Source organism: Sus scrofa, chromosome 1 (assembly GCF_054392235.1).
Source record: "Sus scrofa isolate SSC_HxYL_T2T_F1_AM1 chromosome 1, Sscrofa_HxYL_maternal_Yorkshire_Landrace_v2.0, whole genome shotgun sequence".
NCBI classification, from domain to species: Eukaryota; Metazoa; Chordata; class Mammalia; order Artiodactyla; family Suidae; genus Sus; species Sus scrofa.
The window spans coordinates 173,199,138-173,213,389 of NC_139383.1; the positions used below are offsets into that span (position 1 = coordinate 173,199,138).

General features: G+C 40.6%; 1 protein-coding gene across 50 annotated transcripts in view; it reads right to left on the reverse strand.

The window, feature by feature from the left end:
* The window catches only part of NEDD4L (NEDD4 like E3 ubiquitin protein ligase), a 374,906-nt gene that overhangs the window by 29,310 nt on the left and 331,344 nt on the right, over positions 1-14,252 (reverse strand). For all 50 annotated transcript variants that reach the window (XM_084978078.1, XM_084978178.1, XM_084978097.1 and 47 more), the window contains 4 exons: positions 13,186-13,244; positions 3,796-3,861; positions 1,518-1,747; positions 74-195 (listed from right to left, as the gene is read on the reverse strand). In XM_084978078.1, the coding sequence (XP_084834204.1) occupies positions 74-195; positions 1,518-1,747; positions 3,796-3,861; positions 13,186-13,244 (477 nt within the window). The remainder of the gene's footprint in view (positions 1-73; positions 196-1,517; positions 1,748-3,795; positions 3,862-13,185; positions 13,245-14,252) is intronic.

Here is a 14,252-nt window from a genome sequence, read left to right on the forward strand (position 1 = left end):
AGACACCTTATAAGAAACCACAAACAGCACTACTCTTTTTTTTTTATTACTTCGACACTTTTTAATAACTTACCATCTAAAAGTTTCCCATGAAATACTGCCAGGCCAGCAACTCTTCCAATAAAAGTGAAATAGGACAAATGATCTTCATTACAGAGGCCCGAATTGGGATTGATCTGAAGCGTATAGTTGTCCCTTTTGGGGAGGAAGAAACAGAAAAAGAAAGGCAATATAGAAATGCAATCAGTAAGAAACGCAAAAATTTGAATTTTCTGTTGCTTTTAACAACCTGTCATTAAGCTTTTACAGTGTCCCTGCAAACTCCCTGTACCTGACAGAATAGGCATACAAGTTACAGAAGGGGACTGACTTATTAGTTAGCCTTTTTCCATGAAGGACGACAGAAGTCTACTAGAGCTGGTGCATGTGCCCTGTTACGGTAAACCATAAGAAACTTGATATCTACAAAAATGTCAGTTTCATACAGTTCAGCCAAGTATCCTTGGAGGACAAGAAACCATATATACCGAAGGATTCCCAGCCATGTGAATGCTGGAACTATCTCTGTGAGGAGGGAGGTTATGTCCTCTGAGAGCCTTTGCCAATGTCCCAATGCGAATGTCAAAATGTTGATGTACACCTCATTGTCCTCTGGTCTCATAATCACGAGGTTCCATGGTTTTCTGAATGGGCTCTGTGGCCAGATTCCTCAGGGGGCAGCCTTGGGAATGTGGGAGAGAGGTGAGGATCTGGCCTTGGGCCTCCCGCCGCTTCAGTGGCTTTATCAGTTTTACAGAATGGGAAATTCTTGGCCAGAGCACCTCAAAAAGTACTGAGGCTGCCTTCCAAAAGCGCCCTCAGGAGCCCGGCACCAGGGGGAAGACAGAGAGCACCCTCGTCCTCTGCCTTTCAAGGTCAGCAAGGGTTTGGAGAAGCCACGGCCTGGAGGAGGAATAGGTGGCCCTGTGAGCAGCTGGTGTTTGATTCCCGAGAAAGCAACTCACGCTGCCTCAGCGTGCAGGCCTGGCAGTGACGAACCCCTCCCCGCAGGGCAGGGGGAATCCGGGCCTCCCCTCACAGGCCCAGGGCGTGGTCCCTTGGATCCTGAAGTTCGGGGCCTCAATTTCCCTTTAAGTAGTGTCACTTCAGAAACTCTTGTTGTTCACATGAGGAAGACCTTCTCAATTCTGACAGTGACAAATTCTCCCAGATTAACATAAAAATGAAAATCGCCTCGTTTATTACCATAAGTACCCAACACATTTCCAATTTCAATGACACAAACCCAACAGACGAGAGAAGAATTATTTTTAGGTGCTCACAGAGTATACTACTTTCACCATGTGGCGTCAGAACCTGTTCTGGATTTATCGGGGGTGGGGGAGGGGGGGGCTGAAGTCAGCAGTGTTAATTCATCTCTAACCGGGGAGCTGCTTTATTCTTTTATTATGTTTAAATTCCTCAAGAACCAAACAGCTTTGGTGGGGACACATTCTGAATGCACGCGGGACACTTACGTTGCGGAATACTCGAAGAGACCATAGTAGGGGTTGAACATCTCTTTGGACAGTAAGAAGAACCATTCTCTGGCCACGCCCCCGTAGTCCAGACCTTTCTCCGATTCAAATTCAATCCACAGCCTTGCTTTCAGGACATCTGGCCTTTTCACAGACATGATTCTCCGATAGGACTCTTCGAATATGTTATTTCTGTGAAGTTTCATCTCAAACCTATTTGGAATATCAGCCTAAACAAAGAAAAGACACACACACAACCAGACAGTAAATATACATCTTACTTCCGAACAGAAGAAACAACGAAGAGCAAAATCATGGCAGTCTTCAAATAAACAAGTGGTCATGCATGGTTCCCAATGAGACTCTCTCCTTTCTAGATTGTTCTTCAGGTGGATAGAGAGCCTCCCGATGTCAGGAGACACACGGAATCCACCAGCAGCTGCAGCCTGAGTCAGCAGTATGTGCTACAGAAGGAACTATGCTGAATACAGACAATCTCATCCTCTCTTCCTTTCACAAACAATTGAGTGCCACCCACTGGCAAGTGAAACCCATCGACTCTATATGTTGTTTTGGTCAAAGAAAGGGACTTTAGTCCAGGGAATTACAACCCACAGACAATCCCCACCTGGCCAGGCTGGGACCATGCTCAGCCCTGGTACAGCCTCCAGCTGATAGCTGTGACCCATGATGCCTTAACAAGCTAATTCCACTTCCAGGGGAGTGGGACCCTGATTATCATGCCAAGTTTTGGGGAAGCATCCTAAAGGCCACAGTTAATGAACGTGAAAATAAAAAAGCACATGACTGAAGTTGTGAACAAGTGTTTCCTAGAGAAAGAGACCCAGGGTCAGCTTTGCTCTGAGGATGGATTTGCAAGGTCAATTTCCAGGCAGAAGGTACCATAGTGAAAGTGCCACAGAGTGAGTCAGGGTGATACTCACCAAGTCAACACTTATCACTGGGAGAAATGCAGGTGATTCACATAGAAACCCTGGAATTTTATGCATTCAAATTGGGAGTCATTTCAAAAGGAGTTCATTGGGTTAGGATATTGGAAGAGAGGGCAGAACCCCTAAGTGAGAGCTCCCCGAGGCAGAGGCTGTGTCTCAAGAGTTTCTGGAGTACCCATCGTGGCTCAGTGGAAACCAATTTGACTAGTATCCACAAGGATGCAGGTTCGATCCCTGGCCTCGCTCAGTGGGTTAAGGATCTGGCATTGCCATGAGCTGTGGTGTAGGTTGCAGACCTGGCTCAGATCTTGCATTGCTGTGGCTGTGGTGTAGGCCGGCAGCTACAGCTCTGATTCGACCCCTAGCCTGGGAACCTCCATATGCTGCAGGTGTGGCTCTTAAAAAAAAAAAAGGACACAGAGACACACACACAAATAGTTTCTGCATCCTTAGTGTCTTATCCACAGCAGATTGCAGAAAATGAGGCAACAACTGAGGGAGGGGAGTAGGGAGAGATGGCAACAGAGCACAGGCAGACGGCAGTGAGCTGAGCTACGCAGACGGTCTCCTTTCCCCAACGAGAAGAAGCCAAGAAACGGTGACCAGTACAGAAACACCAGAAAGTAGTAAAGGCATGAACTGAGGAGAAAACTGGTAAAATCTATACAAAGAGGTGAAATCAGAAAGTAAAACAGAAGATAAAATGTTAAGGTATTTGGAGAGATAGATGAGTGGAAAATATAATACTGTAATTTGAAACACTACCTGTAATTTAAAAAACCCCAAAAAAACCTTAGAGGGTTTCTCAGTTCGGTCAAAATCTTAATGGGTTTCCCAATGAGAATTTTAATCTTAAAATTACATTTGGCTTTAATTGCCAAATATTATAAATTATAGTTACATTGTACATATTATAGTTAAAACTATTCTTCTGAATTTAAAGGCGTGGACTTGAACAGTTTTCTAGTTAGGAACTAGGTTTTATTAAATATGATAACCATAAGCAATTGTGTAGGCATCCCCGAATTTTTTTCACAAGGTCCTGAATTATTTTATACCCCATAAAAATCACTTGTACCTTTTAATGTATTACATAAGAAATTACCTTCAGGTGATTTCATATGTAATACTAAGTTAATCTTCACTTACCATTTCTGTCAAAAAGAAAATTCAGATGGAAGATCCAGGTGGATCAAAGTGCAGTGAAAAAAGGAAGGTAATATTTTTAGTATACACACAAGAGTAACAAACAAGTTGTTCTCACTGAAGTAATTTTGGTAACTTACACATGACTAGAGCAGCATTTTTAGAAGACATGTACTCACAGGTTTCTTTAATTTCTTCCTAAAGTAGTCATATTTCTGCTTAAATTCTCTGGAGTAAGGAACAGCCTGGAAGACAAATGTATAAATATAGACGTTATGAACAATATGCTTGAAATTTTATGTATACTAGGCCAACATTCAGAAAACTGCATGAACTGTAAACTTTAAAACTGTCACGCTCCATATTTCCACTGTAATTTACATAATGTCTACAAAACATATGGGAAAGTTCTAGAAATGACTATGCTTAATCTGCACTGAATGGGACTTTCATTCTTGAAAACAACTATACTGATGTTGCAGAGATCACAGCTCCATAGACTTTCCGTGTGACTTTCATCTGAATGTGGGTCAGGGTGTATCGTAATCGTTTTATTGGTTGTAATTCAGGTAAGAGTTATTGGTTATCACACTTTAACACACAGCCCCAAATGGCCTATACTGTCATCCTAAAAAGACTAGCTGGGCTTTAAAAATCTTTGGGAGAAAAAGTAATGAGCAGAAAGGCAAATGAACTGATACTCTTGTCAAAGAGTGAAAACTGGGGAGACAGCGTGCTGGAAAAGTCCTCATTTTAGGTGTTTACTATTTAGTGGTCCTAGGCAAGGATTTCCTTAAAACTGGAATGCTTTAATCTATGAAGCAGAGTGATGATGCCACAGGAGTGGGCTCAGTAACAGAGCTAACATTATTTACAAGTTCTAGAATCTCTTCAGGTCAAGTAATAACATTTCTGTACAGTTATTTAAATATTCTTTACTTGTTATGTTGTCAAGTATCTTACAACATCCAACAGTCAGAGCCCTGACTTCAGGCTTTTGAAAAAGTTAAAAAAAAATTTTTTTTAATCAAGCAGAAAGGATTGGCTTTTGCACACTCAGACCCAACTGTGACAGCCTCACGCTCAGAACAACCCGTTGCTTTTTAGTGAATAGCGTGAGTTTGGGCAGGAATACTTTGCTAATATCTTGGACTGTGTTCATGAAATATACTGATCCTTTGCAAAGTGGCTCCAGACTCCAAATTTTGCAACTCCACCATGCTTACTCCTGATAAGAAAGAGGAAGATGAAGAATAAAAGCTACTGTTTTAAGACACAATCTTGAAAAACTTATGATTTCCAAAGGAGACAGCTTGGGGGGTGGGGGTTGCTCTGGGGGTGTGGGATGGAAATCTTATAAAATTGGATTGTGATGATCATTATACAACTATTAATAAACTCATTGTGTTTAAAAAAAAGACACAATGATACAAATAATAACTCACCCAAACTGAAAACAACTACTCTCATAGAAAACAATGGTCATGTCAGAATGTTCTACTTTGTACTTCAAGATATTTACCTATCTTAACATTCTAAAGACAATTTGTACTTTGGTCTGTTCTTAGTTGTTAACATTTAAGGCCAGTTTTCATTTTCATTCATTCAGTTTTCACTGAACATTAGATTTGAAAACATATCACATTTATGTACTAGTCTGACAAAGTCATATATCAATTCTGATTCTAGAAAAGATAGAAATTTTGTATCTGGACAACCACCAACATAAAGAAAAGGATACAATGTTCTAACATAAGCCATTAAGGACATTATCATGCTTTTCCCTCTACCAACACTATAGGCCATAACAAATGAGGATTTTCTATCCAGTTTATTTATTCATTCTTTGGTGGTTCATTTGCTGATTCATTCAACAAGTATTTCTTGAGACATTTAATCTGTGCCAGGCATTTTGTGTGGTAGGGAAATAATGTTATCAACCCAAGCTTTCTTTCCCTATTCCCTCCTGGAGTTTAGGGGCTACTGTGAGCAATGGGTAGTAAGAAATAAATGAATACGAAGTGGTAAATGCTAGGAGGGAGAACGCTAGAAAGTTCCTTGGAGAACTTTACGTGAGGTGGTCAGGGAAGGCAGCTTGGGGAAAGGGAAATGTGAGCAGAAACCAAAGTGACAGGAGAGAACAAACCATGACAGGAACAGGGAGTTCTCACAAAAAAAAAAAAAAAAAAAAAAGGCAAAGTCTCAAAAAGGAAAAGCAGTTGTCTAATGTTCTTAGCTATGATTAACTGTGATCGAAGGAAATTAAGCTGAAAAAAATGATTTCTTTCCCTTATCTCATGCCAGCTTTACAAAGACATGCCTTCTAGGGCAGACCCTACTGCCAGTTAGCTCTGTGATATGACTGCTCCACTGTGGAATTCCTTCCTTCCCAGTTCAGCAGGACTTGACTAGGCAAATGTTAAGGCTCTTCCATTTCCAAAAACCCGAGATTCCCAGTAATTCCCTTTTTTGTTTGTTTGTTTGTTTGTTTGTTTTTGGTTTTGTTTTGTTTTTTAGGTCCTCCCCTGCTGCATAAGGAAGTTCTCAGGTTAGGGGTCGAATCGAAGCTGCAGTTGCTGGCCTACACCACAGCCACATCAATGTGGGATCCAAGCCCCGTCTGCAACCACAGTTCAGGGAAACCCTGGATCCTTTAACTCACTGAGTGAGGCCAGGGATGGAACCTGCATTTTCATGGATACTAGTCAGATTCTTAACCGCTTGAGCCACAGTGGGAACTCCCCCCAGTAATTCTTTATTGTTTTTGTTTTCCCACCTGAAAATATTGAAAAAAAAAAAAAAAAAAAAAGCTTAAAACTTCATCATTCTGTATGCAAGTTTGACCATCTTAAGTGACCACTTTCCCAAGGAATATATTTCAAAGGGCTGCCCCCCAGCCACGGTATTTACTCCCTTGTCCGGCTTGTCACCTGGCAGGTGCTGATTAGTCGTGGGTAGAATTAAGTGCTGAGATATTTCTGGTCTTTTTTTCTTCTGGGGATTGATGCATGAAAGTTGAGAAATCATTATCCTCTTCTAATGCTTATCTTTTCTTCCTAGGGGTCATTCTTATGATGGAATAAGAAGACTGGGTTTTCATATTTTCTTCCTAAAGAGACTCCAACAACGTACCAAATGCCCATGCATTGCCACCCTGAAGAGAACTGCACTTGTTGCACTGGACAGGCCAAATTATTTACTCTTACTTGAAAAACTGCCATCTTATTATTATTTACTTATTTATTTTGTCTTTAGGCCTGTACCCAGCATATTGAAGTTCCCAGGCTAGGGGTCAAATTGGAACTATAGCTGCCAGCCTATGCCACAGCCACAGCAAGGCCAGACCTGAGCTGCATCTGCCACCTACATCACAGCTCATGGCAATGCTGAATCCTTAACCCACTGAGCAAGGCCAGGGATTGAACACACATCCTCATGGATAGTAGTTGGATTAGTTACCACTGAGCCACAATGGAAACTGAAAACCTGCCATCTTATTTTCTCATATAGAACTTGTAAAAAATAAGCCTATTAAAAAAGTTAATGTATCTGTTTATTAAAGCTGCTTTCGTTTTTGAACAAAATGAAAACCCAACATTGTGTAAGTGGGCTCTAAATGTTTTCAGGCCATGACTGTCCACTGCTTACACTGGAGCTTCCTGGAGAGGAGGGTTTGGGCCTGATGTGGAGACGTCTGGAAAGCTAGCACACCCTGTGGTTCTGGTTTGGATTCTGACATATGCTGGAACTTCTGGCAACGCCATTCGTTTCCTGATCTTCTGACAAATTGGGAATAACGACTCCCCTACCATCCTGAGGGGAGTTGTGTGAGTTTCAAAGCAGTTGATTGTAAAGTTCCTAAATGAATGAGTAGGAGGGTCACACAAGCATGAGAAAGCGTTCATGACAGCAGCTACTGCGAATGGCACTTTATGCTTCTAATGTTATTAATGGTGATGCTTACCATAAAGACCCCATACTGACTTACAGTTATGCCACAAAAAGAGTCTCCTCTCCCCTAACAGATAGATCTTTTTAAAACTTGGGAAAAGAGATAGAAACTCAAGGTACCAGATAAGGAGAAAGACTCAAAATTAGAGAAGTGGGCTTTGGACCTGGACCTGGTGCTTGGGCTCAGGTTTTTAATCTCCACATGGGGACAAGGAACATGGCCTAGAGTCTGGATGACCTAGGGAGTCAGAACACAGTTCCCTGCTTAAAATTCACATCTGAAAAGGCAACAAGAAAATTCTACCCATAGGCCTAGGAAAGCTGCAAGGGAGCCTCCCTTCTGTCCAGGACTATAACTAGGAGAAAAACAAGCAAAACCCCCAGACCTCTAAAACATTCCGATGCCAAGCCTATACCAAAGTGGGTATGAGGTCCATAGTTATAATAACTGAGGGTGCATCAACCCAAGCTAAAAAGTTAACAGTAAATAAAGGTCAGGATGTATTAAAGTGCCATAGGGGAAAAAAAATGAAGACAAGCACACTTAAAAATACAAAATTATAGGAGTTCCCATTGTGGCTCAGCAGGTTAAGAAACTGACTAGTATCCACAAGGATGTGGGTTTGATCCCTGGTCTCTCTCAGTGGGTTACAGAATCCAGAGTTGCTGCAAGCTGAGGTGTAGTTTGCAGACCAGGTTTGGATCTGGTGTTGCTGTGGCTGTGGCTGACAGATGCAGCTATGATTTGACCCTTAGCTTGGGAATTCCCATATGCTGTGAGTGCAGCCCTAAAAAGACAACAAACAAACAAAAAACACCCCCCCACCCAAATACACCAAAATTATAAACTGAACTAGGCAGTCAAATACCACTGAGGAGAGTCTACAGACATAACAAGTGGGAGATTTAATACCCCTGGAACCAGAGATAAAAGGATAATCTGAAAGAAGCTATGAAATAAGTATTTTAGAATGATTATAAAGTTGAAAGTATGAATAGAAAAAATAAGTAAAAGGGGTAGAACAGGACATAATAACAATCACTAAAAAGGCCAAGCAAACTTAAAAAGACCAAACAGACCTCTGAGCAATTAAACAGTCAGTGAAATATAAGACATGAACTGATAAAGAGTAGATTATAAAAAAGCTTAAAAGATAATTAACTAGAAGAGCTGAGCCCAGAATACAGTAATGAGAAAAACAGAAAACAGGAAAGAGGTAAGGAAGAGAGAATGTGAACTTGAATCGAAAACTCAATAGGAGTAACTGATACAGATAATAGGAAAGATACAATATGTAAAGAAATAACTGCTGAAAAATCTCCAGAATAAAGGAAAACACAAACCCCATACTGAAGAATCACAATGAATCCAAAGCAGAATAAATAAAAAGAAATCCCCACTTAGGTTCATGACAATAAAATTACAGAAAATCAAAGACATAGAGAAAAATTCAAAATCACTGGAGAAAAGAGACCAAAATATGGGAAGCAGATTGTCAATTTATCATCAGTTATGGAAGCCAGAAGACAGACAGACAGACACACAACACCTCCAGAGTACTGAAGGAAAGTAACTGTTAAGCAAGGATTCTATAATCAGCTAAACTACCACTTAACAGAGAGGTAGGGAAGGCCCTTCTCTCAGTCTCTCATTGAAGGTGCCGTCAGAGCAGAGCTTCTCAAACTTGAGTGGGCATCAGAAAACTGGGCAGGGGAGCGGGTGTTAAAACACAGACTGCTGGGTTCACCCCCAGAACTGCTGATTTTCAGAAGGTCTGGGTTGGGACCCCAAAATTTACTTTTCTAGTAAGTTTTTGGATTCTGACACTGCTGATCTATAGACCACACTTTGAGAACCAAGAAACAGAGGTTAAAGTTCATGAGGAGCAAACTTAACTTGGAAAAAGGAGATGCAAGAACCTGGAGTTCCCGTTGTGGCCTAGTGGTTAATGAATCCAACTAGGAACCATGAGGTTTTGGGTTCGATCCCTGGGCTTGCTCAGTGGGTTAAGGATCCGGCGTTGCCATGAGCTGTGGTGTAGGTCGCAGATGTGGCTCTGATCCTGAGTTGCTGTGGCTCTGGTGTAGGCCAGCGGCTACAGCTCCGATTAGATCCTAGCCTGGGAACCTCCATATGCCGTGGGAGCGGCCCAAGAAATGGCAAAAAGACAAAAAAAAAAAAAAAAAGAGAGATGCAAGAACCAATGGTGGGCAAAGGAATTTGTTTACATATAAGGAAATCAAAGAAGCACTGATTGTTGAAAAAAAGATAAAATATTCACAATGAATTTGGAAAGTTTAAAGATAAGATAGTTTTAAAATTCCACTGAACAATGGAAAGTGGGAGTGGGAAGAACAGCATTAAAGTTTCCCAAAGTTGTATGTTATCCAGCAAGAGAGGAAAGAAAGAGTGACTGATTTTGACATTAAACCAAGGATGTTGGTTAAAAATTTTAACATGATCACTAAAAGAACAGAAATAGAAAATACAACTTCCAAGCAAGTATAGAAAATGAAAGAGAATAGAGTACATTATCAGTCCACTAAAAAGCAAGGAAAAAGAAAAACGGAGCTAGCTAAGAGACAAAAGATATTAACAGGTGAATACTAACGAAGAGAAAGTGAACATACTGAATGACAAAGGCACAATCACCATAAGAGATTCTGACACAGTGAAGACTTGGCTGGATATGAAAGCCAGGAAAAAAAAAAAATCAGTGATGGAAACATGTAATCTGAACACCACAGACTTGATCTAATAGATATATAAAGAACCCTATACCCAGCAAAGGCAGAATACACATTCTTTTCAAACACAAATAGAATGTTAGTGAAAAGTGGTCAAGTTTTTCTGTTTTTTCCAATATTCTCTGATCATAACACAATAAAATTAAAAATCAGTAAGAAACAGAAAGGTATAAACTCTCCTACACCTAGAAACTAAAAAGCATACTCTAATTTATAAGCTATGGACAGAAAGAAATCATTATAGAAATTACTAAAATTTTAGGGCTAAATTAAAACAAAGGCCAAATATCTATACTAAGGTAATAATTACCCAAATACACATGCTCTTATTGAAAGAAACATGACTAATAATAATAAAAGAGTAAATAAGGCTCTTTTATTAAGAGAAAACAAAAGATCTTTCCTCAGGGCAAATCCACCTGGATCTATGATGCCAAGCAGTTTTCAGTGGTAATTAATAAGAACTAACTGTTGCGTGAAGACAGATGATCAATGAATGTTAGAAATATCTGAAAAGGCTTCAGAATTATTATGTCAAAAGTCCTCTCCTGCTTGAAAACTGCATTGTTTCTTGAATTTACCTTGTTTCTCATGATGATGAGAAAATGCTACTCTAACTTACTGTGACTGCAAATGTAACAAAAAGAAGCCATGGCAGTAAGGCAGGTGTTTGTTAAACTACATGAGGAGTAGTTGACGCCTGCTTTGACTCAGGGATTATTGAGCACTTCGCATTATCCAGTAGCAAAGCAGTGAACAAATCTGACAAAAAAGTAAAGTGATGTCAGGCATCAAGATGCGTTTGCATGGATGTGAGGGCGATCTGGCTGCGACGTCATTCACCCCATTGATCGCCAGGGTTGATTCGGCTGATCTGGCTGGCTAGGCACGTGTGTCCCCTTCCTCCCTCACGGCTCCATGTGCGTCCCTCCCAAAGCTGCGCACTCGGTCGAAGAGGATGACCATCCCGATAGAAGAGGGCCGTTCTTCCGTCGAGGGTATACGAGTAGCTGCGCTCCCCTGCTAGAACCTCCAAACAAGCTCTCAAGATGTGTTTGCACTGTATTTTAAGTTTTCAAGTGGGCCTAAAATTCAAAATGTAATTTGAACTGAATCAAACTAAAGCCACAAAATTAGTATTTTAAATGTACCTATTGGTCTTAGTTTAGCACTCGAAATAGCAAACTTTTCTTTCTTTAGTTCCTCCAGATTTTTTTTTTCCTTTTCAAGGCCACACTTGTGGCTGCAACCTACACCACAGCTCACTGCAATGCTGGATCTTTAACCCTCTGAGAGAGGCCAGGGATTGAACCCACATCTGCATGGCTCCTAGTCGGGTTCATTAACCGCTGAGCCACAAAGAGAACTCCTGATTCCTCCAGTTTTGTTTTTGTTTTTGTTTGGTTGGTTGGTTTTTTCGGTCTATTTTTTCTTTTTTGGCCACCCAGCAGCATATGGAGTTCCTGGGCAAGCGATCAGATCCTAGCTGCAGCTGTAGCAACGATGGATCTTTTAACCCACTGTTCGGGGTCTGGGATGGAACCTGCATCCTGGTGCTGCAGAGATGTATGTTGTGCCACAGCAGGAACCCTTCTCTAGTTTTTAAGATTCCCATATATGCAATTTTCTGCTGACCCTAGAACAGTTCCTGCCATTCCAGGATGTCTCTTTGTACTCATACACCCCTGACAAAAGACTCTAGTGTATTCCCTGTGATCAGTGCGGCCCATTGCACAGACTCCTCCCACGTGCTTGATCCCAGGTGTCTGTGACTGCTGAGGGACAGGCTGATTGTCATTCTTCCTTATGAACACAATGTGAGTGGGCGACTACCCTAAGACAGAACTGACTTTTCCTACCTGGCTTATGCTATGGGATCTTGAGACACTCAGTGGGTCAACAGAGATAAAGATTTGTAACTCTGCCAGCTCCAGAGCTCAGCTACAACTTCACCCACACTTCTGATAGATTTTTAGAGCCGGAAGAGATTCAGAATGCAATTTAAATTTATGGATTAGCAGTGAGATTCTGCTGTGTAGCACTGGGAACTATGTCTAGTCACTTACGATGGAGCGTAAGAATGTGAGAAAATAGAACACGTACATGTATGTGTAACTGGGTCACCATGCTGTACAGTAGAAAAAAAATTGTATTGGGGAAATAACAAAAAATATATAATATAAAAAAAATTTAAAATAAATTTGTTAACTTGCATACAATACCCTTGGCCTTAAGAAATGTCTAAGCTCCACAAATACAGGACCTAGTTTTACTTCATATAAAAAGGAAGAAATAGAGCTCCTGTTGGGGTTCAGTAGTAATGAACCCGACTAGTATCCATGAGGACGCGGGTTCAATCCCTGGCCCCACTCATTGGCTTATGGATCTGGCGTTGCCGTGAGCTGTGGTGTAGGTTGCAGATGCAGCTCAGATCCTGTGCTGCTGTGGCTGTGGCGTAGGCCAGCAGCTCCCGCTCCAATTCAACCCCTGGTCTGAGAACTTCCATATGCCATGGGTACAGCCCTAAAAAGACCAAAAAAAATTTTTTTTTAATTTATATATTTATATTTATTATATATATTATTAGGAAAAGATATTTTGATTGTTATACTTTTAATCTATTATAAAAGATAAAAGAAAATGTTCAGTTTGGTTACCACTAGCAGACCATTTTCCTTTCCTTTGAAAACGCAAATGCAGCTGTACCTCACCCGGTAAATTCTGGTAACGAGAAGATGCGAGTAATGTTGAACTTCTCAATGATACCAGCCAGGCCCGTGGCATCAAGATAAGCAGGAATACACAAGAAATGTGTGTTTGGACGGAACCCAAATATTATACAGAAGAGTCAAGAGTGTGAGAATACTGACCGGACCAGTAATAGCTGGATTCTGCAGTCTTGGGTCTTCCCACTGAGTAATTTTGCTATCTGAAAATATTAAAAAAAAAAAAATCAGCTTATTCGTTCAAATCTATTTCATGTCAAAAAGGGTTTAGAAAGAATTACTTCTGTATTTTCCAAGAGCTGCCCAGTTCCCTATCCTGACCCCTAAAGATAAATAACTTACTATTTCAGGGTTAGAAGAGAACTACATTCTAAAAAGCATCCTCCCCACCCAAGCCTATACACTGCTTAGTTAAAAACACTCAATCAATAATGCACAACTAAAGTAAAACCATCTATTCACACTGTTTTTGGCAGGCAATCTGCTGAAATTTTAATTATAAACCCCTGTTCCTTCAAGGATTTATAACTTGATCTTGATGTTCATTTAATTAAAAAAGGCATCATAAAAAGTCTTGGTCCACCAGAAGTTAACACACACACATTATTTTGTTCTCATTTCATTTACTTTTTCCCTTTGCTTATGGTGCAGCAAAACCCCTTTCAATTAAGAATCCTATATCAAATAAATGAATAATCCATCACATGTGTCACTCACATGCACACAAAAATCAAAACAGCTAAGGCGGTCCAAAAAATAAGAATTAGATACAGCAGAGCAGGACTGCAGAGAAAAGCCTCCCGTCTGGCCAAGTTGGCATGAAGTGGTTTTCTTTCTTCGAAATGAGTCAATGTGAACCAGACTGGTAAATTGCACATATATACCACGACTTTAGCGGGGTAAGTGAAAACACACATTAGCCGCTTGGATCACTTGGGATTTGCAACTACACATTAATTAAAAAGACTTGATGGATTATTGGAGGGGGGGCAGGGATGAACTGACATGAAAGATATGGAGTTGGCAGGTGGGGGAAGAATAGGGGTCTCTCTGGAGTTTTAGGAAATCCAAGTTGGTTTTAAAAAAAGGAAATTATCTTTTTGAGAATATTCTGTTTATTTCTGGTATCCTCAGAAAGTGGACTGATAACACTAAGTAAACTTGGTTTTAATGGCTATCCCAGGAATTTTTCAAAGTCTGGTATGATAATT